General features: G+C 38.9%; 1 protein-coding gene across 3 annotated transcripts in view; it reads right to left on the bottom strand.

Moving 5' to 3' along the window:
* Window positions 1-1,811: 1,811 nt before the first annotated feature.
* KPNA1 (karyopherin subunit alpha 1) overlaps window positions 1,812-26,335 on the bottom strand; it is a 101,788-nt gene continuing 77,264 nt past the window's right edge. For all 3 annotated transcript variants that reach the window (XM_017858199.1, XM_017858197.1, XM_017858198.1), the window contains 5 exons: window positions 21,477-21,555; window positions 16,616-16,741; window positions 14,164-14,291; window positions 7,179-7,357; window positions 1,812-6,817 (listed from right to left, as the gene is read on the bottom strand). In XM_017858199.1, coding sequence (XP_017713688.1) covers window positions 6,630-6,817; window positions 7,179-7,357; window positions 14,164-14,291; window positions 16,616-16,741; window positions 21,477-21,555 — 700 coding nt within the window. In that variant the 3' untranslated portion in view covers window positions 1,812-6,629. The remainder of the gene's footprint in view (window positions 6,818-7,178; window positions 7,358-14,163; window positions 14,292-16,615; window positions 16,742-21,476; window positions 21,556-26,335) is intronic.

Raw genomic sequence — 26,335 nt, 5'->3', positions numbered from 1 at the left:
AAATAAAGTCTCTTAATATAGTTTAAAGGTGTGTTTCCCTTGCCCCTCAGTACTGTAAATATCTCAACAGATGTGTTGCCACAAATGGGGCAATTTCTTAATTTAAAAACAATTTTTTTTTTATGTGTGTTGGACCAAACTGGCGTGGTAGTGATTCCCACATTAAGGAATGTCTCAAACTTCCTTCATAGCAATTCTTGACTACCAAATCCAGTCTCAAGCATTAATAGAACTATGTATACACCTAGTTGCTTAAGACCATTAGCCAGTGTATGAAAATCTAGTTGGGCTAAATATGGAGTGGCCACATAACATTATCTAAACTGGGACATTTTAAAAGTGAAAGGGGCAGTAAAATAATTCACAGGTGTTAGTTGATCTCCAAATGTAAACTCTGGGGCTGTGCCCAGCAAACTACTACTTTTGACTTCCCAAGAGGACACTCTTCATAATCATAACTTAATCTTGCAACATTGCACACACTGGTAGTTTACACCTCAGCCTGAGCAGGTCTCTCTCAAACCTGGTCCCGTTCTCTCACCACCCACTATGGTCTTTTGGGTTTCTGTTTTCTCCTTATCCATCACTGTGTCTTAATGATGCCAGGCCCAAGTGGTGGGTAAAGCAGTGATCCTTATTGAGGACTCCCAGTGAACTCTATTGGCCTTCTGCAGGTTAAGTGGATATGAATGAAGAATTAAATGAGTAATTTTACTTTCTGCAAAAAGCAATCATAGAAATGATTATATTAATTTAAAATGAGAGAAAACAACTCCTTCAAAATGCAAGTGAAATGGGGCAACAATCATTCAAGCTATCTTTAATAAACTTGTAAACCCAGTGTTTTTTTTTTGGAGGCTGGAGTGCACTGGCACAATCTCGGCTCACTGCAACCTCTACCTCCCAGATTCAAGCGATTCTCCTGCCTCAACCTCTTGAGTAGCTGGGATTGTGTGTGGCACGATGGCTAATTTTTATTTCTAGTACAGACGGGGTGTCGCCATGTTGGCCAGGCTGGCCTCGAACTCCTGACCTCAAGTGATTTGCCTGCCTTGGCTTCCCAAAGTGCTGGGATTACAGGCATGAGCCACCACGTCCGGCCATAAACCCAGTAACTTTGTACAATAGATACAACAATATAGTCTGCAGGAACTAAGGCTATGTTTTGCCTCAAATGTTGTTTTCAGAAAAAAATACTTGGTCAGTGGAATCTCTTCAACAAAATAGAAAGCAGCAGTCATGGAGTGAAGAAATAAATCATCTTTGTTTCTACTCATCTGTCACTTATGCCAATACAAGATGTAAAAAGGAAAAATCCGTTTAATAGCCTAAGGCAACCAGCAGCTTCCACACTGGTTGGATACTAATAAATTTTTTTCTTTACTGTCAAACATACCCATCAGCTTTTCTAAAACACTTTATTTTTAAACACCAGACCTCTGTTATGACAATGTTTGATTTTGTAAACTTCAGGTCAAATCATGTCTTCTGAAAAGTAACTGCATATAAAACACGTTAAGACACTTGCTTAAGTGTTAATCCTGGTTTCAAGTAACAGCATAAAGGAATTCCTTTGAATTTTCTTTTGTAGTCAAGCACCCTTTACTAACATCACAAAGATGCATGCAATTCCTTCATTTAGTATTTATTGAATGTCTACTATGTGCAAGGCACTCACCCATGGCCTGACAGACCACATTCAAGTACAAAGAATCCTTAGAGCCATTCCAAATCTAAGTGTCAGAACACTTTGAAGCAGGATGTAGAGTGGTCAGAATGACTTGAGGTAAAGCTGAAATACTCAACAACCAGTACATTAAAAGGTGATTTTAATTTTTGACATTCCTTGGGATATTCCTTAAGAAAGAAGTAGACTATTAAATTCACATCCATGGCACTGCTTCCTGAGGCAGTAATTCTTCAAAGCCTTTCCTTCTGTGTCAGTACCTTCCACATTTGTGTGTTTGAATGGATCTGTCTGTTTAGCCATTATGTTACTAGACTTGAAATCATTTGCACAAAAACCAAAACCAAAAACAAAAAAATCCTGTTACCATACTTGTCTGGTGATACAGAATTTTAGCACCACACAAGAGGAAAGATGTTTGGCCTGAGAGGGCCTAAACTCCAGTCTGTGTAACCTAAAAGCAACTTAAGCCTGATTTCATCATTTTAAGGGTGCTGATGGTGAGGAAGAGTCAGGAAGAATGGTCCAACAAAAAAGGCTGGCCCGGCTATGGCTGCCAAGTCTAGTTCTGGGAGTTCCTGGGCACGGAACTATTGCGTGGCCACTGCTTTCTTCAAGACACAGAATTTGCAGGGCTCTTCCCCTCCCTTGGACAGCCATCTAAGTGTTGTAACCTTGGGGCAAAGTAATTTCTCTTAAGTCTTCACTTTGTCATCTATAATATAGTGATAATTATCAAAGAACATTTGGAAGATTAAGAGAAAAAAGGAAGGCCCTTAGCCAGGTATCTGGTGTACAACAGATGATCAAATAAAAACAAGTTACCTTAATTTGACCTATAGGGAAAACACTCTGCGACTTTGTTTACCCTTAGTTGAAAACAGAATGGAACACTACTTTTCTTTCTTCTTACCCCAAGTTCCAGATGTATTTTATGTCCAGTAGCAATTTGGTATTTTAAATGAGCATATAAATATTTGCTTTATCACATGTTCTGATGTCCTGGTATCCGTTGTTACAACCTGTATATAACCTGTAATCCCAAAGTGCTGGGATTACAGGCATGAGCCACCACGTCCAGCCATAAACCCAGTAATTTTGTACAATAGATAAAACATTTTATGGAATATTCTTGATGATAGCCAACTTACTGTAGGAGTCACATTTGACCTTTGATAATTTTTTTTAATTACTTTAACTTCTGATGACAGGAAAAGGTAGACCAAAATATTTCCCAACCTGGCAGATATATATTTAATCTGTTCACCTCACAACACAGAGAAATGGTCATATTAAGATGGATAAAAATTCAGATTTGAGACTTCCATGTATATAGGCATACCTGTCTGCAAATGCCACCATTTTGGAATGTAGGACTTAGCATACAGTGTGGAAGTTGAAAGCAAACAATGCCAGTTTCTAAAAGTGAATCCCTTTTCTTCACTGAACATCATCCTTAGACACCACAATTTCCAATATACTTAAAAACCATCAACCCCTAAAAAGTTATAATGATTTGCCTGTTGATACAAAATTTTCACAAAACTAGCAAGAAAGAAAACCCCTTGACTCCAGGATAACCTTTTCATAACGCATCCCCAAGCTAGGGGATTAAATCGCTGAAATGTTTATTTAGAACTAGAGAAGTAAATTCAAAGTTGCCTGTGGGTAGACGTACAACAGAAGATTTGGTTGACAAACTCTGGTTTATAAAATATACTTACATATTGTTTCTTAGGCAAAATTCGGCAGCAATCTGGAATAATTCAGATTTTTTAGGAGATAATTGCCAATCTTTTTATCTGTGACGATAATGCCGAAAATGACTGAACCAATAACCTTCATCTGGCATATGGAAGAAACAATCCTAGGGCAACAGAGTTTTCAAAAGCAGAACTAACAAAGATAAGCGTTTAAAACTGAACAATTAGTTACAGGAACATGAAAGAAAGTGTTCCACAGAGAACTCTGTCTCCTAAAATCTCTTTCTTCTATCATCTACCTTACCCAGAATTTCTCAATCCAACCACATCTACCTGCTGGTCCATCAGATACCAGATGCCTTTACATCAAAATTCTCTTAATAATTTTTTTCCCCCACCAAAGTTCTCATTACAAGTAATATAAATTGGAAGTTTGGAGGATGGGCGGGAATAAAAAGGAAAGGTAAAACAAAGCCACCTTCCCCAATCCATATATAAAACTACAAAAGAGTTTTCCTGTATTGAAATTAACATGCTTTTGTAATGAGCAACGCCTTAGTGGTAGGGTATTCAGTGAATTTAAGTTAACAGAATCTGAGAGGCAAAGAACTAAAAACAGGATTTACAGTTACCCCTTAAAATGTCATTTCTATTACCAAAAAGGCTGCTTCAGTACCATCAAGTTCCAACACATCTGAGTTATGCTATTTAACTTTTAGCCAATTCCAACTTTGATACTTTAAGAAAAAATCATTTTATTGTTTAAAAAAAAACCTTAGATCTTATAGTTCATGAACTTCTAGGACAAGATAAATTCCTCTGTTTTAGACACAAAATAGATCACGTCAGTTAAATAGACTTTGTTTTAATTCATTCACTGAAACATCTCGCAACTGCTAGCAAAAATTCCGAATGCACACTACTGTTCCTAATGTGGGGAGACAACTGTGTGCTTTGTATTTTTCCCACTCAAATTGGCGTATAAAATGAAATTATTTTAACTATCCAATGGAAAGTACATAATTTAAAACATCCTATAGAAATGACATGTTACTAGTAATTTACAATTTAAAAAAACAGCCACAAAAAAGTCAAAGCTAAAACAAGATTTTACTATGAATCAGTGCTTCTAGTATCCTTCTGAAAGAAGTTATATTTTAATGTGATGTAAAGGCAACATTGAAATTTCTTCTTTAAATTAACCACCTAATTTATCCCTAAAATTACAAAGAACCAAAGTCTTTTACAGGTCAAGTGCAGTAAACTAAAATGTTCTCTCAGCACAAAGCAGCACTAGAAAAAGTAACAGTTATAGATGGGAGTTGACTAGTTTTGCAGTGGCTGCTCCATCAATAACAGACATCAGACGGTATTCATCCCAGAGCACAGACACTACTACAGACTAGATGCGAAGAATGCGTCACACTCTTGGCTGATAAATGTCCTTTGTCTTTGACTCTTTCTAGTTTGAAGTGGATTTTTTAAAAGTTTAAATCAGGTCACATAAGTTGGCTGCTTAAATCACATCATGATGAGGTATGAAAGCTCTGAATATCCCTTACATTCAGCAGGATTTACCAGAGATGTATAATAGCTTGTCAGGGGCAACTTCCAAATAGTTTTTTACACTTTGGGGTTATAATGAATTCTAGAAGAGGACAAGTCTAAAAAGGTTTAAAAGGGTATGCTCTGAAACAGAGGTGAGCAACCTTTTCCTTCAGAATTCACTTGAACAGCACATCAACAAAAAAATCTTCTCTGGTAGTGTATCCCAACATTGAGTCAAGATGGCCAACTAGCACCGAGAAGTCGTATTGAACTCATTTGCAGTTCTCTTGGCAATTAAGCGTATTTTTTTCATTCCAGTCCAAGCACAAATGTGGATCACTGAACAGAGTACTGGAAGCGCCATTTGCAGGTACAGATTGCAGTCATCATTAAATGAGCCAGAAGGCAGATACTGTTTTTATTTTTGTGGGGGGGAAGGGGAAGCGGCACAGTACTAGCAGGAGATGAAATAAAATGATTAGGGAACAATGAGGTTGTAAGATCACTGTTCTTATTTGGGTTAAGCAGGTCATGTTGAGAAGATGGTTATGTTTTTCAGATAAGGACGCTACATTAAAGGAATTGTGTGCAGCATGAAAACATTAGAATCGAGCTGCACCTAAGAAAAAAATCCCAAAGTTACTTTCAAAAGTATGTGTTATCTGCCAGTCACAGAGGGGGAAAGCACCTGGGGTGAACTGCAATTTTTTAATGAGGACCTTGATCAGGACCACAAAGCCTGAAACATTTGTTTTAATGCAGAAACACAGCCTCTAGTTACACTGATTGCATTTGGGAAAATTGGAGGGTTTTTTCTTCCTTAGTTTTTTTTATTAAATTATAGGATATGGTTTTCGATTACTAAGTATTCGAAATCCTCATACCAGCAAAAGAAATGAACCACTTCCAAATCCTAAGACACAAAAGACCAAAGAGAAGCAAAAGCAATACAAATTAATATGTGCCCCTCTCCTTTCTGCTCTAAGGAAATCTGCAAACCAGTATCACATTTAAGAGTCAAAGTGTTAATTCTTCAGCATTCCTGACAACTAGAAAGCACATTCACTGAAGGCTGAAGGTGAGGGAGTGGATGGTTTAACTTTTAATATCTGAAGAATGGCGCCAATAGAGGAAAGAAAACCATCCAATCTCAGTAAGGATTAATGCAAATCTGGCTAGAAAAAGCCACCAGGTAATCCAAGGGTTCACTGTGGAAGAACTCATGAAAAGTACTCTGAAGTATACACAACAGGTCTAAACTTCTCCCTTGTCGTAAGTAGTTGTGTAAAATTCAAGATAAAGATTTAGTCTCATCTTTTAATGTCAGTTTTTTCCCCCATGTTAAAGGGAATGAGGAGGAGTCCTCTTTTATTCCCCACAAGAAAAGGGAGCCACATTAATACGTGTATATTCCCATAACTCTAATGTAAGTGCGGATCTCCAAAGCCTAGGGATTTTTCCATAAGAGTGGGCCGTTCTGGTTACCCTTTTATTAGAAGGGTATTCCACCACAGAGAGCCGGAGGTTTTCCAGATGTGTGTAAGAGAGCAGGTGCGCAAGGCAAGCAAATGAGCGCAAACAGTATTATGGAAAACATTTGAGAAGTTAGCTCCATGAGGACTGTGGGCTCCACAAGAGGACTTGACTGGGCAGCCTGGTCTGACACAGGAACGTGAAAGCAGAGTATTGCTTCAAAGCTGGAAACCTTCCATAGGAGCCTCACACTGTTGGAAGATGTACTGCTGCTGGTTAAGGTCAACCTGGGGTGCAATGCTGCTGTCTTCATCTTCGGTCCCGAAGTAATGCTCAATAAGATCAAAGGCCTTCTGGTAGATCTCCTGGTTTTCATGACTCTGTAAGAACTCAATTTTATCCAGACCTAAAATGGAGAATAAAGGAAAATCTTTATTGAAAACTTCAATACATATTGGAAATTCCATAACTATATGTTCCCAAACTATATTTTGTCATATATCTCTGTTCTTGATGTAAAGAAAGATTATTTGTATCTCATAAGTATTTTATAATAGCACAGAAATGACTGCTGGGATTACATCTGAAAGCTAATATTATAAACTGACATCTTAAATACATATGCAAGCAACATCCAGTCTGCAGAAGCAGCAATTTCTCTAACAGTCCTCTTTTCATCCAGTGCCTAGCGGCAGTATTGTTTTTATTGAACTGTTTATGACCCAATTAATTCTTCGCCATAAACTTCTTCAACCAAAGCATCTTACCATAAGCTTCTTCAATCAAAGCACAGTAAGGGTTAATGCCAGTGCCATTCCTTTTGGCTTCCTGTTCTCCAAGCCTCAGGATATTTTCCAAGCCATTTAGGGCAACCTGTACAATCTTAGAGTCCATGACCGTGAGGAGATCACAGAGCGGCTTGATACAACCCAGTTCTACTAGGTACCTAAATACAAAGAATAATGTAGTCAAACAAAACTTTAAATTTTGTTAAACTTATGAAATTAGTGAACAAGTCATCCTCAACCTTACTGCAAAGACTTAAAAAAAAAAAAAAAAAAGGCCGGGCGCGTGCGCAAGCCGTGTAATCCAGCACTTTGGAGGCCGAGACGGCGGATCACAAGGTCATGAGATCGGAGACCATCCTGGCTAACACGTGAAACGCCCGTCTCTACTAAAAGATACAAAAAGCTAGCCGGCGAGGTGACGGGCGCCTGTAAGCGCCGAGCTACCTCGGAGCTGAGGCAGGAGATGGGTAAACCTGGAGGGCGAGCTTGCAGTGAGCTGAGATCCGCCCACTGCACTCCAGCCTGGAGACAGAGCGCAGACCTCCGTCTCAAAAAAAAAAAAAAAAAAAAAAAAAGGCAGCTCTTTCAACCATACAAGCCATACCCCTTTTCACAAAACAAAACATCCTCTAAATAAATTATCCCAAACCAGTTCTCTGGCACCTTTCTCCATTCTTTTCCCTTCACAATTTATGCATTACAAAAACAGGAACACTCACCTATTAAAACTTTGAAATGAGCAACTCATCAAAATAGTATAGTTTTGAGCAATTTTATCTTTGTTTCCATAGAAAGCCACACCTCTCAAAACATGACACTCTTGGTGCTAAAAGCCAGCACAAGCCTGATAGGCCAAATCTTTCAAACATGATTCGAATTTTAGTAAAGTAAGTTGTGGGAAGAATAAACAAATGTCAGAGGATTCTGGAGCTAGTATTTTTCCTTTAATTCAAGCAGAATGTATAATCATATGTAATCAAGATTAATCATACTTGAACTGCAGAGACATGATTACATTCACAGTAAATAGTCATGTCATTTTTTATCATTCTGGTTTCTCAAGTTGAGTACAGAGAGGCAGGGATAATGAATCCAGTTGCATTCTGTGGATGGGTAAGGTCATTTTGAAACTTACTTCTAGTGCTAATCTATTTCTCTCTCACATGTTGCTTTTTTGTGTGGGGAGGAAGAATTCAAAATATATAAAAATAAATGTCTAGCCAAACAAAAAAAAAAGGAGAAAAGACAAAATTACTAATATCATGAAAGAGAATCATCACCTGATCTCATGGATAGTAAAAGAATAATAAAGGAATACTACAAACAACTCTATGCTCACACATTTGATCATTCAGATAATAAAATGAACAATTTCTTGAAAGACACAAACCACCAAAACTCAATCATGGAGAAATGAATGATGTGAACAGGCTTACATGTATTAAATAAATTGAATCATTAATTAATAACTTCCCAGAATAGAAAACACCAGGATGAGGGTTTCACTGGTGAATTCTGGCAAACATTTAAGGACAAAATGGTACTAGTATTCTACCATCTCTTCCAGAAAACAAACAGTGGGGATACTTCCTAACTCAATCTATGAGGCCAGCACTTCCCCAATACCAAAATTAAATAAAGACATTATAAGAAAGGAAAATTAGACTAGTATGTCTCATGAACATGAATGCAAAAATCCTCAACAAAACATTATCAAATCAAATCCAAGAATGTGTATGAAGAATTATATACCAAGTGGATTTATTCCAAATATGCCAGGCTGATCCATCATTTTAAAAAAATGAATCAATGTAATCAACTTATGATCACTTCAACAGATGCAAAAAAGCATTTAACAAAATCCAATACCCATTCATGATAAAAACTCAGCAAACAGGCCAGGCGTGGTGGCTCACGCCTGTAATCCCAACTCTTTGGGAGGCAGACGCAGGTGTATCACCTGAGGTCAGGAGTTCGAGACTAGTCTGGTCCACATGATGAAACCCCGTCTCTACTAAAAACACAAAAATCAGCTACTTGGGAGGGTGAGGCAGAATCGCTTGAACCCAAGAGGCAGAGGTTGCAGTGAGCCGAGATCGTACCACTGCACTCCAGCCTGGGCAACAAAAGCAAAATTCAGTCTCAATAAATAAACAAACAAGCAAACATACAACCCAGCAAACAAATAGACAGAATTTCCTTATGTTAAGAGATTCTTTGATAGAATCTCAACAAAGAACATACAGTTAACATTATACTTAATGATGAGAAAGACTGGTAATAAAGCAAGGATGTACTCTCTCACCACTCCTATTCAACAATGCACTGGAAGTCCCACATAATGCAGTAAGAAAAGGGAATAAAAAGTATACAGATTAGGAAGGAAGAAATTAAGACTTTCTTTTCAGATGGTATCATTATGTAGAAGGCCCCAAATAATTTATTTAGAAGGTTGTACGATACAAGGTTAGTAACAATTCAATTACTATCCTATATTCCAGTAATTAACAATTGGAATTTGAAATTAAAAAGACAGTATCTCAATCCCAGCACTTTGGGAGGCCGAGCCAGGCGGATCTCAAGGTCAGGAGTTCAAGACCAGCCTGGCCAACATGGGGAATCCCTCTCTCTACTAAAAATACAAAAAAAAATTAGCTGGGCATGGTGGTGGGCGTCTGTAATCCCAGCTACTCAGGAAGCTGAGGCAGGAGAATCGCTTCAAACCGGAAGGCGGAGGTTGCAGTGAGTCAAGATCGTGCCACTGAACTCCAGCCTGGGAGAAAGAGCAAAACTCTGTCTCAAAAAAAAAAAAGACAGTATCTCATTTACATCAGCATCAAAAAAGTGTAAATCTAATAAAATACGTACAACAGGGTATATATGAGGAAAACTACAAAACTGATGACCTAAACAAAAAAAAAAGGAGAAATATTCCATGCTCATGGACAAGAAGACTCAATATTGTTAAGATGGCAATTCTTCCCAACTTGATCTATGGATTCAATGTGATACTCCCAGACAAAACCCCAACAATAGATACCCACAAACTGATTCTAAAGTTTATATGGGAAGGCAAAAGGCCCAGAATAGTCAATACAATACTGAAGAACAAAGTTGGAGGAATGACATTATCAACTTACTATAATCTAATCAAGACAGTGTGGTATTGGTGAAAGGACAAACAAAAAACCAATGGAACAAAAGAGAGGCCCGAGATGCACAATACTTGAATGTCTGTTCCCCTGATGGTAGCCTAGATGCCATTTCGGCTTTCTTTTCTTCTCTTTTCTCTTCCCTCCCTCCCTCCTTCCTTCTTCTCTTTTCTTTTGTTTCTTTTCCTTCCTTCCTCCCTCCCTCCCTCCCTTTCTTTCTCTCTCTCTCTCTTTCTTTCTTGTATGTCTGACTGGGTTATTTCAAAAGACCTATCTTTAAGTTTAATAATTCTTTCTTCTGCGTGATCTAATACACTGTTGAAGGTCTCAACTGCATTTTTATTTCACTAATTAAATTCTTTAGTGCTGGGAATCCTTTTGTATGTTATTATTGCTTTTTTAATTGTGTGGTGGTAGGATGGTAGGAGATGCTTCTAATAACTTTTGTTTTGTAAATATGTATTCTTTGATTTAACCCACCACCACTACTACTGCCATCATTCACGGATTCACCAAAAATTGGATGATAATTATACTTGTTTTTATTAATCTTTCTTACATTTATGTATAACTCACATCTGTTTCAATGTTTAATATTAGAAGGTTTGGGGGTCTATATTTTGAAGGTTGGTGATGTTTCCTTAACTGATTTATATTAATTAGCCTATGGTAAAATTGGTTTTGATATACAATGTTTCTCTTAAAGTCAAAGCTTCCTGGAACCTATCAATGACATTAAGTGAGGACTTCCTATACTGTACTACCAGAGTGTGTGTGTGTGTGTGTGTTTGGTTTCTCAGATAAACTGCAAATTCATGCACGCACACACAAAAAAAGAATAGAGGGCCCAGAAACACACCCACACAAAAACAGTCAACTGATCTTTAATAGAAGAGCAAAGGCAATTTAATGGAGAAGGGATTCCACCTTTTCAACAGTGCTAAAACAACTGAACATCCATACAGAAAAATAATGAAACTAGACACAGGCCTTACTTTGTGTTACTCGTGAGGTTAGACAGGCCAAGTCTTCCCAATACCCAAGACTGAGGCTTTCATCCCAGTATTCACCAATCAATTACTTAATCATCCTTGTGAAAGAATGACCTATAGCAAGACTGACCCGCCACTTCTAAAAACACTGCATTCTCTCACTTTTCCTCATGCTATTCTCCCCTCCAAAACTGCCAAATCTCTATACAAATGTTAAGTTTCACTTCTTTGACGAATCTTTCTCTAATTTCAGTTAATAATCCTTATCTCTCATTAAGAACATGTGTTATGTATGTTATTAACATTTGATTATATTCACCCTAAAATTCTAGGTATTTCCTAAAACATTCTATCTTTTGAGACAGAGTCATTCTGTCTCCCAGGGTGGAACGCTGTGGCACAATCTTGTCTCACTACAACCAACGTCTGCCTCCTTTCACTTCAGCCTCCCAAGTACCTGGAACTACAGGAGAACACCAACACGCCCAGCTAATTTTTGTAGAGACAGGGTTTCTCCATGTTGGCTAGGCTGACCTAGCCTAGGTCTTGAACTCCTGACCTCAAGTGATTCGCCTGCCTTGTCCTCCCAAAGTGCTGGAATTACAGACGTGAGCCACCATGCCCGGTCAAGATATTTCCTAAAATATTCTAATTGTTTCTTGCATTGAAATCTGGTATCTGCAACAAGAGTAAGCAGAAGCCAGATAGATGTCTTTTATAAGTGGTAAGGTCAGTTTGTTTTTGTAATTTGGACTGTAATATTTTTGTGACATTCTTTCAAGATAACTCTTCTTGTGGGGAAGAAGAAACTGCTAGGAGATTGATAATTTTATTATAAACAGCTATGCTGAATTTTACAATTCTATGCAATTCTATGCTTCTCTAACAGAGCAAAATACTCCCAAATACTTTCTCATGAAAGATGGCCTAATAAAATATATATGTTTATGGTTTATTTCTTTTTTTTTTTTTTTTTTTGAAGCGGAATGTCACTCTGTCGCCCAGGCTGGAGTGCAGTGGCATGCTCTCAGCTCACTGCAACCTCTGCCTCCCAGGTTCAAGAGATTCTCCAGTCTCAGCCCCGCAAGTAGCTGGGATTACGGGCGCATGCTACCACACCTGGCTAATTTTTGTACTTTTAGTAGAGACGGGGTTTCACCATGTTGGCCAGGCTGGTCTCAAATTCCTGACCTTGTGATCCACCTGCCTTGGCCTCCCAAAGTGGTGGATTACAGGCGTGAGCCACCGCACCCAGCCTGATTTATTTCAATTAAGAAAATATATTTACTATAAAATACAGAGATAATAATTATAAATGTGAATCTGCACATAAAGCTTATTCAAATAACTATAGTACTTCATTATTTTTGCCATCTGGTGACAGCATAATTAAAATCATAGTACCCTAGAACCAGAATTTTGGAGGTTGGAAAAAACCTACAAGACAAATGCACTATGTCTCCCTGAATAACTTGCCCATGATGAACTCTACCAAAATAGCTACTGCATGTGTTAATTTGTTTGTAATTTTATTATTTCAGGTACATATTTCTTATTTTCTCTACCTGATCAATTACTGCACTTTGTTACGACTATTTTTATTTTTTAATTCCAAATAGAATACTCAAAACTAGTATCTGATGAATGCCTACCTTCAGTCCACAAAGCAACAATATAAGTAGCAGCTATGTTTGTCTGATATTACATATGAGTAAGCAGTTAATGCTTTAGCACTCATTTGAAACCATCTTTCCCTAATTTTGGATTCCCCATAAAGAAAGTTAAGAAAGGCTGGGTCTAGGCTCCATTTTTCTCTTCATCATTACTTTTTTCCCTGTCTGAAATACTAGATGTCCTGAATTTTACATTTAATTATATGATGCTCCTTTGAAGAACTGATTCCCATCCATATTTATGTTTTCTTCCACTCATTAAGCTTATAAGCTGCTCATCGGGCATGATGGCTCACACCTGTAATCCCAGCACTTTGGGAGGCCGAGACGGGTAGATTGCCTGAACTCAGGAATTCAAGATAAGCCGCCTGGCCAACAGGGCAAAACTCCGTCTCTACTAAAAGTACAAAAATTAGCTGGGTGTGGTGGCGCACACCTGTAATCCCAGCTACTAGGGAGGCTGAGGCAGGAGAATCGCTTGAACCCGGGAGGTGGAGGTTGCAGTGAGTCGAGATTGTGCCACTGCACTCCAGCCTGGGCGACAGAGAGAGACTCCATCTCAACCAACCAACCACTAAGCTGCTACCAAGGGAGCCATTTAAGTCTTGAGCTGCTACAGTTCTCTCCCTTTAACAAATGAATACCATAGTAGTTTAGAAGATACCTGCCTCTACTAAATTTGGCACTTTATTCTTAGACATACCACTCTTTCAATTCTGATCCAATTCTACTATTAAGACATCTAAACTAATAAGGGCAAGAGTAAGTTATTAAACTTGGGCTCTAGGTTCTACAAGTAACCTACACTACCCAAGGTATTTCTAACAAGTAGCTCCAGAGTAGGTTGAAGCAAGGATTTCTATTGCCTCAAGCCTCAACTATGCCTTACTTCTTATATCCCAGGATTACTTTTCAGCAAAAAGAAATGGGAGAGATATAAAGAATTAAATATACATCTAATTATGACAGCAAGGACAATTTCCTAAGGACTGGAACTAAACATTCTTACTTAGTAAGATCATCTCTCACCTACCTTTCCCCTCAAATGCAGCTAATCTTTTACTCTAGGTAATATGTGGGAGGTTGTAAAGTGATAGACACAATAATTTTTCTTTAACTTACAATATGCTGCCTGATTGGTACTTACTTGATCTGTTCAGCTGATCCTCCAGAAGTTGCATTTGTGATGGCCCAAGCTGCTTCTTTTCTTGTCCGAAATTCAGCAGTTTGTAAAATACTAATGAGGGCTGGGAAGATGTTGGCATCTATCACAGTCTAAAATTAAAGAAAAACTTAAATGGAAAAACCTGTAAGATTTATAAAAACATTCATGATACTAATTATAACTTCTAAGCTAGTTTGACTATTAACACACCTTCTCCTGTCAGAAATAAATGAGAAAGAGTTACATCATTATCCCCCACCCCTTTTTTTTGTGAGATGGAGTCTCACCCTGTTGCCCAGGCTGGAGTGCAGTGGTTCTCAGCTCACTGCAGCTTCCACCTCCTGGGTTCAAGTGATTCTCCTGCAGCAGCCTCCCAGGTAGCTGGGACTACAGGCACACAACACCAAGCCCGGCAAATTTTTGTATTTTTAGTAGAGAAGGGTCTTCACCATGTTGGCCAGGCTGGCCTTGAACTCCTGACCTTAGGTGATCCACCCACCTAGGCCTCCCAAAGTGCAGGGATTACAGATGTGAGCCACCACGCCCGGCCTATCCCTAACCTTTATGCTATACTTGGTATCCCTGAAAACATCTTTCCTGGAGTTTGTGATCTTATAATCTCCTATTTTCTCTGAATTCTTTTCTCTTTTACTGTCCTCTTTTGTTCCGCCCATAGTAACAGATTTTAAGAGTTCAATTTTCTGCTTCTCTGCTATTCCATTCTCACATAGCATGTAAACTGGCACGTGCAAGAACTCTCTAGTCCTCACTTCTCACTGGAGCATCAGCCCAGGGTAGCCAGCAGTTTACATTAGGTCTGCCAGTCACCTCAAACACATCATCTGCCTGCTATATCAAGTTTCCTTTTAAGCCTCTCTAGTTCACAAAGGCTATTAATTTACGTTCTCAATTTTTAAAATCCTGAGTCCATCTTTTTCCTTTCCTTTGGCATTGCCATGCTATTCCAAGCCACTACCTCCCAGATTACCAAAAATAAGCCTTACAGTTGGATGGAGTACTTTTACTCAATCCCATTCATGTACTAACACTAAAGTAGCCTTCCCAAAATTACTTTCTCCCTGTTTCTCCCTGGCTCAAGTACCTAACATGGGTTTATATCATTTCCTACATTAAGAAACTGGGAAGTTCTGCACAAAAAAGCCTGGTGGTGACAGGCAATCAAATACAGATGAAATCACTTCATGTGAATGTTACAGTTTGTTATAGCTATTAATCTCAGTTCCTAATTCAGCATTTTGGGGACAAAATGCTTTCTTGGCCAAAAACTCTTATTATACCTGTGAAGGACGTCAACAAAGTTTGACACAGTTGATTAGTGGAAAGACACCTAATCCTGGTCCTGTCATTTTACTAGAGTTGCTCTTGAGCAAACCATTTTAATTCCATGAGCTGTTTCATCTTTTATTCAAATTTTGTTTTATTGACAAATTGTAATTGTATATATTTTTGGGATACAATGTAATGGATGCTTCAATGCACACACACACACACACACACACTATTGTGGTAAATGAAAAATTTGGATTAGATGACCTCTCTGTTTCCATTAATCTCCAAGGCCTTCTATGTCTGTGTTGTATCTTTTCCTACCCATTGTTCCCATCCTTGATCACTGCCCAGGCTGAACACTTTGGCCCACTGCTTGTTGTCCACTTGAGTTACTCTCCCACCAATACAAAGACAAAAAGTAAAACCAAGTAACTATTTAAAGAAAATGGGTATCCAAAATTCATGAAAATTTGAGGCAATCTACTACATGGATCCACTGGAAAAATAAGTATCTTACTTGGAAAGAGTAAAGCCAATTGTGTTCAGCATAAAGCCCATCAAAACATTTGAAAATACAAGACACTATTTCTTGGATCTTGGTGAAACATCAAATATGAAGGGCAACAGGAAAAATGAAGGCTTAATTTCAAAAGACTTAACATCTATAAGCTAGGATAAAGTAAAAAGCTGACTGAAATAAGACAACACTGAAAGTTAGTGGTCTTCAAAGCAATAATGAAAACAATATACATTTTGTGTTATTCTGTATTGAGATGGAGTCTTGCTCTGTCACCCAAGATGGAGTGCAGTGGCACCATCTCGGTTTACTACAACCTCTACCTCCCAGGTTCAAGTGATTCTCCTCCCCCAGCCTCCCACGTAGCTGAGACTACAAGCACCTGCCACCACAACTGGCTAATTTTTTGTATTTTTAGTAGAGACAAGGTTCCATCATGTTGACCAGGATGGTCTCGAACTTCTGACCTCAAGTGATCCACGGGCCTCAGCCTCCCAGAGTGCTGGGATTACAGGCAGGAGCCACTGCACCCAGCCGAAAGCAATGTATGTTTTAAAGGGTGACTGAGAGAAAAACTTTACTTTTCAATAAAAATACTGAAAGAAAAGTTAGGTCCTATGAGGTTACCTGGATCTGTGCCCTATTTCCAGCTGTAATATTAGATATCGTCCAACATGCTTCCTTTTTGATAGATTCCTTTGGGCTACTCAGCAAATGCAATAAACTCTGCAGAGCTGAGCAATTCAGAATTACCTAAAAGAAAAAATTTGAAAATTTTACTTATTGTACTGTTCTAAATATAAATATCAATGTTTAACTTAAGGAACATATTTTATGAATTTTATGAAAGACATAACATCTCCCCTTGAAATTTTATAAATAAGTAACTTTATACAGGTAAAAAAAAAGTATTCACTGTTAATAAGAATTAGTTTCTAAGATTATCAATCCAGTTTCATTGTATACATTCACAGCTGCTAAACTGTACTTAGTAATTGCAATAGCATTACTCATTCACCTTCCCATCCCAACAGCGTAAGTCTTCTGAATGGATAAATAAATATATCAAGTGGCCAGAAAAGTCAGGAGTCTCAGATTTGTAGGTCCTCTGATAACACACTACTTGGTAGTCAATGAACGCATACATACTTAATGAGGTATATCAGGTGCTTTATAGGATACAAAGATAAAAAAGATATGACCTCAGCTATCAGTTTATAAAGGTGAAGGAGGTAACACAAATACACATGGAGAAGGAGACCTACTCTACTAGAAACTAAAATAAAAAAAGTTTGATTAAAATAGTATATGGCAGGTTTAAGAATTAATCACTAAACACAGAGAATAGAGATCTATTCTAAAAGCAAATGCAGCTATTTATAAAGTTTATAATAAAAATTAATCCTTTCTCCCAATGACTGGTGGCTTTGACAGAACTGGAATAAAAAGCTAAATAGATTAAAAACAATTTTTTCAAAATCAGTTCTTAACACTGATATGGTTTGGATCTGTGTCCCCACCCAAATCACATGTCAAATTGTAATCCCCAAGGTTGGAGTAGGGCCTAGTGGGAGGTGACTGGATCATGGGGTGGATCCTCCAAGAATGGTTGTTAGCCATGGTTCTGTTCTAGTATGTAGCACCTTTCTCTACTCCTTGTTTAATCAGGTCACGTAAGACATGCCTGCTTTCTCTTCGCCTTCCGCCATGACTTTAGGTTTCCTGAGACGTCCCCAGAAGCAGAAGCTACTATATACGTTCTGTATGGCCTGCAGAAACATGAGTCAATTAAACCTCTTTTCTTTATAAACTACTCAGTCTTAGATATTTCTTTTTCTTTTCTTTTCTTTTCTTTTCTTTTTTTTTTTTTTTTTTTGGAGACAGAGTTTCATTCTTGTTGGCCAGGCTCGAATGCAATGGCATAATCTCTGCTCACCACAACCTCCGCCTCCCAGGTTCAAGTAATTGTACTGCCTCAGCCTTCTAAGTAGCTGGGATTACAGGCATGCGCCACCACGCCCAGCTAATTTTGTATTTTCAGTAGAGACGGGGTTTTCCATGTTGGTCAGGCTGGTCTTGAACTCCCGACCTCACGTGATCCACCTACCTCAGCCTCCCAAAGTGCTGGTATTATAGGCGGGAGCCACCGCACTCGGCCAGGTATTTCTTTATAGCAGTGAAATAACAGACTAATAAAAACCCTAAGTTACCAAAATAAATTTGCAGCTACTTAAGAGTAAATATTTTTAAAAGGAATCATAAAGCAGAATATTAGAAAATAGCTGATTTGGGGATGGTAAAAGACTGAGCATAAAAATAAAGAAATTATAGGGGAAAATAAAATTTCATGAAACAAATGTTTTCTTGTCAAAATCATAAAAGATTTTAAATGTACACCATCTAATGTGAAAATATTTGCAACAAATGAGAGGGTTGCTATCTTCCTTGTGTAAACTGAAAAGAGAAACTAAAATTTTAATAGAAAATTGTAAGTAATGAAAGAAATGCAAATTAAAATCAAGTATTTTATGCCTATTAAATAGGCAACAGGATTTCATTAGCAAAAAGAGGGACTGACACTGCACATAAGAAATGAAAAAATGCAGAGACAAGCTATTACAAAGTATCGTAAGAACAGACTACTGCGGCTATTTTTATTTTAAGAAACAGAGTATTGTTCTATCACTAAGGCTGGAGTGTGGTGGCATGATCATAGCGCATTGCAACCTCACTCCTGGGCACAAGCAATCCTCCTACCTCAGTCTCCTGAAGTGTAGGTAGGACTACAGTTACATGCCATCATGCTCAGCTAATTAAAAAAAAATGTTTTTAGAGATGGGGTCTTGCTATATGCACAGGCTGGTTTGGAACTCCTAGGCTCAGGCAATTCTCTTGCCTCAGCCTCTCAAAATGCTAGGAATACAAGCATGAGCCAGCATACCTGACCATGATGAGGTTATTAAGAAAGAGTTCTATGCCCCAAAAATAATAGGCTAGAAAGAAGAATGAGACTAAAATCTTAAGGAGAAATTCCTTTGAATCTTTTCAAGGTTCTTTATCTTACAGGCACTAAAACAGCTTGTTTCTAAAAGAAGATAATGTAAATAACATTTCAGGAGAGATTCAGTTGTTATTAGGGGGAATAAACTGAGATGAGTAACTGCTTAGGAGAGTAGGAGGATGGGTGGGTACAGCAACAACCTATGTGTGTGACAAGGACCAAAAGAACATAATTTGATGGGGATCTAGTAACAATAAGAATCAAGAAGACCTGACAACTTGCTATACAAAGTAGAAGGGAAAACGACACCACATGTGACTGCCAAGTTTCATATGTAGGTAAATAGAATAGTTATATCATTACTTGAAATAGGAAAAATAAAAACTTGGAACTAGCTTTGTGGGGGAAAGAAGACATACTGCGAGACGTATGTGAGATATGCAAAGCAAGCAGAAATATGTAAGAGACTACTGCAGATACAGGACTAAAACGTGAGATAGATCAGAACTAGACATATAGATTCAGAACTTCATTCCATTCAATAAATATTCTTTAGGTCCCTATATATTGTGCCAGAAATTATTAGATTTACAGAGGCACAGAAATAAACACTGACATAATCCACCTCTAGAATCTTAAAATCTAGTAATTAGTTACAATACAATGTGATTAGTATTCTGATGGATGAAGAAAAAAAAATTAAGTACCTAACTTAAAAGTTTAGGGTCAAACAGGGCTTCTCAGAGAAAATAATGATAATACCAAGAATTCAAGAACAAGAAAACATTAAGAGCAGAGAATATGGATATGTGTGAGGTGGCAGTCAGAGCAAGGGGTCGCAGTGAAGGCATATGTTCCAGGCAGAGGGAATAAACCATGTGTTAAAGGTCAGAGCTGAGAGTGGCCACAGCCAATTCAAGGAACAAATATGGCAAAAGCATACAGCATACGGAGGTGGGTGAGGGACAGAAAGATACTGATAGGGTTCAAAAATTCAGAGGGTATAAAAGACTCTATAGTTGTTAAAAGCCTCTTTCCCCTTCTTGTATACCAGCCAACAAGTTCCCCTCAAAGACAACCAATATTTTCAGTTTCCTGTATATCCTTCCAGAGAAATTTTATGCAAATATAGTCAAACATATGTTATTTTCTTCTACTATTCTCTTCTGAAGTGTCTGAACTAAGCCCTGCAAAGGATGACTAGAGACAGAAAAACAGTACTTAGTAACTGATGAGGGAGGTGGAGGAAAGAATCAAGCTGATTGGTCCAGGTTTCAGGGGAACTGTTGGTGCCATTCACTGATACAGGGAACATAAGCAGAAGTTCAGATAATACAAGGGGAAATGAGTTCCCTTGTGTAGAGAATAAATTTAAAGTAAATACATTACAGTTAGAAGACAACTGAGAGAACAAATCTAATCTTAATTTTAGAGATTAGAAAAGGCATTAAATGTATTGCTGAAAGTCAGAACTGGTGAAGAAAATGCTAAGGCTAAAACTCAATTCCCAATTCTCAATCCATGCACACAAGGGTGATCACTGACATTATAAAAAAGATCTATGAATGAGGCTGAAAGATTGCCCCGTGAATGATGTTCACAAAAGGAGACAAGAGGAAAAGGAGCTTGCTAGGCAGAAATAAGTGGTCATTGAGGCAGAAGAACTAAAAGACTTCAACGTCACAACACAGCTGAGGTTTCAGGAAGAAATACAGCTAGAACAATGCACTGTGAATGGTGTGTCTTGATACAGAAGTTGAATGGAGAAGATGGTGACATTAGAAAGTAGGAGGGAAGAATCTTCCTCACACAGGGGACTTACCATGTACATAAGGAGAAAGCTATCAGAGAAGGTGATATTGAGATGACAGAGAAAAGATGCTACGAGAGGATTCCAACGCTCATGAGAACTATTTCAAATAGGAGTGAAGAAAAACAAATCTGTCTCACCAAAAAATAGTCACTATCGATAATAGGAGAACCTCAAATTACTATAGGCAACAGGTCAAGTTGGAGATACTGAAGGTATTGAGAGTAGAAGCCTAAACCAACTTTTTTTTTCTTTGACTCAGAGTCTTGCTCTGTTGCCCAGGCTGGAGTGCAGTGGCACGATCTCAGCTCACTGCAACCTCTACCTCCTGGGTTCAAGCGATTCTCCTACCTCAGCCTCCCGAGTAGCTGGAACTACAGGTGTGCACAACCATGACTAGCTAATTTTTTGTATTTTTAGTAGAGATGAGGTTTCACCGTGTTGCCCAGGCTGGTGTCGAACTCCTGAGCTCAGGTGATCTGCCCACCTCGGTCTCCCAAAGTGCTAGGATTACTGGGGTGAGCAACTGTGCCTGGCCCAACATTTTTAAACATTAGTTAAACACAGTATCAAGTTTCCCTAACAATATGGAGTAAAATATGATAACAGAAACATGATCATGAAGTTCAATGTACTGTTTTTAAAGGAAAAAAGAAACAGTTACCACTTCTTCGTACCTGCGTCTGAATATCATCCCCTGTGACAATGTTTCCCACAGCTCGCAAAGCAGGAGAAACCACTTTATAATCATTATGCCTGCAAAACAAAAGTAATGTTATAGCCAACAATTCTATCCTTAGTTTCATTTCTTTAAGACCAAAATTTAAAAACAAAAAAATAGTGATAGAATTTTAGAGCAGAAATGTACCCATGGGGTTAAGGGAACACTTAGGATGATGCTGGGATGTCTGATGTTCCCTAGAATAACTGTCTTTCCCCTTATTTTAGTACATTTGGAAAAAACTACCAATCTTTCCGAAGAATCTTTCCCAGCTATTCCATCACCTGGATTTCAAGTTTACCTCTCTTTCTTTAATATAGGTTTCATTTCCTCTTTACTTGCTCTTGTATGGTTGCTGAGATAATTGAGAGCAATAGTTAACATGTACGCAACATTTTTAAGTTTTATAAATTGTCTTAATTTTCACAGAGGTAAAGGTGACACACCAACAGCTGAACAACTTGAAAATGCAAGTCAGGAGTCACACTCCAAATACAAAGGTCTTTCAACTAAACCTACTAAACTGCCTTACTGGTCCAAAAACCACTCCACAAAGCCATATATATATATATTTGAAGACAGATATTAAGTCCTTATTTCTAGCTAAGTAAGTCACTATCTTTTGATTTTCCTTAAGGGTCCTATTTTTCCCTCCACTTTAATGAGACTGATCACTCTCTAAAAACTGTGCCAGTTCCTTCAAATTTAAGATGTGATGATTAAAAAGAAATGGCTGGGTTCCATTCCAAGATGGGCAAACAGGAACAGCTCCAGTCTACAGCTCCCAGCGTGACTGACGCATAAGATTTCTGCATCTCCAACTGAGGTATCTGATTCATCTCACTGGGACTGGTTGGACACTGGGTACAGCCCACAGAGGGCAAGCCAAAGCACGGCAGGGCATCGCCTCATCCGGGAAGCGCAATGGGTCATGGGATTTTCCTTTCCTAGCCAAGGGAAGCTGTGACAGACTGTACATGGAAAATCAGTACACATCCGCCCAAATACTGTGCTTTTCCCAGTCTTAGCAACTGGCAGACAAGGAGACTGTTCTCCCATGTCTGGTTCAGCGGGTTCCATGCCCACGCAGCCTTGCTCACTGCTAGCGCAGCAATCGGAGATCGACCTGCGAGGCTGCAGCCTGGTGGGGGTACAGGTGACTGCCATTGCTGAGGCTTGAGTAGGTAAACAAAGCAGCCAGAAAGCTCCAAATGGGCGGAGCCCACTGCACCACAGCAAGGCCTACTATCTCTCTAGACTCCACCTCTGGGCGCAGGGCACAGGCTGGACAAAAGGCAGCAGACAACTTCTGCAGACTTAAACGTCCCTGTCTGACAGCTCTGAAGACAGCAGTGGTTCTCCCAGCACGGTGTTTAAGCTCTGAGAATGGACAGACTGCCCCCATGTAGCCTATCAGGGGAACCAGCCCCCAGTATTTCAATGTAGGTTCTATTTTCCCTAAGAGTCGGCTGGTCTGAGAAATAAAGTATGAAAGAGAAATTTTACAGATGGGTGTCTAGGGCTGACATCACATGTTGGCAGGTTCCGTGATGCCCCCAAGCAGCAAAACAAGCAAGTCTTTATTAGCGATTTTCAAAGGGGAGGGGAGTGTACGAACAGGGTGTGGGTCACAGAGACAACATGCTTCAAAAGGCAATAAAATATCACAGGGAAAATGGGGGCAGAGCAAGATCACAAGGCCAGGACGAAATCAGAATTGTGGATGAAGTTTCAGGTCCCACTGTGCACACATTGTCACTGAGAAACATCTTAACAGGAAACAGGGTTCGAGAGCAGACAACTGGTCTGACTAGAATTTGTCAGGCTGGAATTTCCTAACCCTAGCAAGCCTGAGGGCGCTGCAGGAGACCAGGGCGTATTTTATCCCTTATCTTCAACTGCATAAGACAGACACTTCCAGAGCGGCCATTTTAGAGGCCCCCCCGCCGGACTGTATTTTTTTCCCAGGGCTGTTCATTGCTGAGAAAAAGAATTCAGCGATATTTCTCCTATTCACTTTCGCAAGAAGAGAAATATGGCTCTGTTCTGCCCAGCCCCATAGGCAGTCAGACTTTATGCTTATCTCCCTTGTTGCCTGAAAATCGCTGTTATCCTGTTCTTTTGGGATGCTCAGATTTCATACTGTTCAAACACACATTTCACAAACAATTTGTATAGATAATGCAATCATCACAGGGTTCTGAGGCGACATACATACTCATCTTACAAAGATGATGGGATTAAAAGATTAAAGACAGGCATAGGAAATTATAAGAGTATTAAATGGGGAAGTGATAAATGTCCATGAAATCTTCACAATTTATGTTCAGAGACTACAGTAAAGACAGGCATAAGAAATTATAAAAGTATTAATTTGGAGAACTAATAAACATCCATGAAATTTTCACAATTTATGTCCTTTGGCTGTGGCTTCAGCTGGTCCCTCCGTTTGGGGTCCCTGATTTCCCGCAACAGTAGCCTAACTGGGAGACACCACCCAGTAGGGACTGAGAGACACCTCATACAGGCAGGTGCCCCTCTGGGATGAAGCTTTCAGAGGAAATATCAGGCAGCAATATTTGCTTTTCTGCAATATTTGCTGTTCTGTGGCCTCTGCTGGTGATACCCAGGAAAACAGGGTCTGGAGTGGACCTCCAGCAAACTCCAACAGACCTGCAGCTGAGGGACCTGACTGTTAGAAGGAAAACTAATAAACAGAAAGGAATAACATCAACATCAACAAAAAGGACATCCACACCAAGACCTCACCTGCAGGTCACAACATCAAAGACCAAAGGTAGATAAAACCACAAAGATGGGAAGACTAGAGCAGAAAAGCTGAAAATTCTAAAAAGCAGAGCGCCTCTTCTACAAAGGATCACAGCTTCTTGCCAGCAACGGAACAAAGCTGGATGGAGAATAACTTCGATGAGTTGACAGAAGTAGGCGTCAGAAAGTCGGTAATAATAAACTTCTCCGAGCTAAAGAAGCATGTTCTAACCCATCGCAAGGAAGCTAACACCCCTGAACAACGGTTAGATGAATGGCTAACTAGAATACACAGTGTATAGAAGACCTTAAATGACCTGATGGAGCAGAAAACCATGACACAAGAACTTTGTGATGAATGCACAAGCTTCAATAGCCAATTCGATCAAGTGGAAGAAAGGATATCAGTGATTAAAGATCAAATTAATGAAATAAAGTGTGAAGGCAAGATTAGAGAAAAAAAGAGTAAAAAGAAATGAACAAAGCCTCCAAGAAAAATGAGACTATGTGAAAAGACCAAATCTATGTTTGACTGGTGAACCTGAAAGTGATGGAGAGAATGGAAACAAATTGGAAAACACTCTTCGGGACATTATCCAGGAGAACTTCCCCAACCTAGCAAGGCAGGCCAACATTCAAATTCAGGAAATACAGAGAACACCACTAAGATACTCCTCAAGAAGAGCAACCCCAAGACACCTAATTGTCAGATTCACCAACGTTGAAATGAAGGAAAAAATGTTAAGGGCAGCCAGAGAGAAAGGTCAGGTTACCCACAAAGGGAAGCCCATCAGCCTAACAGTGGATCTCTCGGCAGAAATTCTACAAGCCAGAAGAGAGTGGGGGCCAATATTCAACATTCTTAAAGAAAAGAGTTTTCAACCCAGAATGCCACATCCAGCCAAACTAAGCTTCATAAGTGAAGGAGAAATAAAATCCTTTACAGATAAGCAAATGCTGAGAGATTCTGTCACCACCAGGCCTGCCTCACAAGATGTTCCTGAAGGACACATTAAACATGGAAAGAAACAACCGGTATCAGCCACTGCAAAAACATGCCAAATTGTAAAGACCATCAATGCTAGGAAGAAACTGCATCAATTAACGGGCAAAATAACCAGCTAACATCAGAATGATAGGATTAAATTCACACATAACAATATTAACCTTAATTGTAAATAGGTTAAATCCCCCAATGAAAAGACATAGACTGGCAAATTGGATAAAAAGTCAAGACCCATCAGTGTGCTGTATTCAGGAGACCCATCTCACATGCAGCGACATACATAGGCTCAAAATAAAGGGATGGAGGAAGATCTACCAAGCAAATGGAAAGGAAACAGAAGAGGGGGTGGCAATCCTAAGTCTCTGATAAAACAGACTTTAAACCAACAAAGATCAAAAGAGACAAAGAAAGCCATTACATAATGGTAAAGGGATTAATTCAACAAGAAGAGCTAACTATCCTAAATATATATGCACCCAATACAGGAGCACCCAGACTCATAAAGAAAGTCTGTAAAGACCTATAAAGAGACTTAGACTCCCACACAATAATAATAGGAGACTTTAACACCCCAATGTCAATATTAGACACATCAACGAGACAGAAGGTTAACAAGGATATCCAGGACTTGAACTCAGTTCTGCACCAAGTGGACCTAATAGACATCTACAGAACTCTCCACCCCAAATCAACAAAATATACACTCTTCTCAGCACCACATTGCACTTATTCTAAAACTGACCACATAATTGGAAGTAAAACACCGCTCAGCAAATGTAAAAGAACAGAAATCACAACAAACTCTCTCTCAGATCAGAGTGCAATCAAATTAGAACTCAGGATTAAGAAACTCACTCAAAACTGCACAACTATATGGAAACTTAACAACCTGCTCCTGAATGACTACCGGGTAAATAACGAAATGAAGGCAGAAATAAAGATGTTCTTTGAAACCAGTGAGAACAAAGACACAACGTACCAGAATCTCTGGGACACATTTAAAGCAGTGTGTAAAGGGAAATTTATAGCACTAAATGCCC

This window comes from Rhinopithecus bieti, unplaced genomic scaffold (assembly GCF_001698545.2).
Source record: "Rhinopithecus bieti isolate Rb0 unplaced genomic scaffold, ASM169854v2 scaffold_48450, whole genome shotgun sequence".
In the NCBI taxonomy this organism is placed as follows: domain Eukaryota; kingdom Metazoa; phylum Chordata; class Mammalia; order Primates; family Cercopithecidae; genus Rhinopithecus; species Rhinopithecus bieti.
This window is presented reverse-complemented; position numbering and strand designations above follow the sequence as displayed.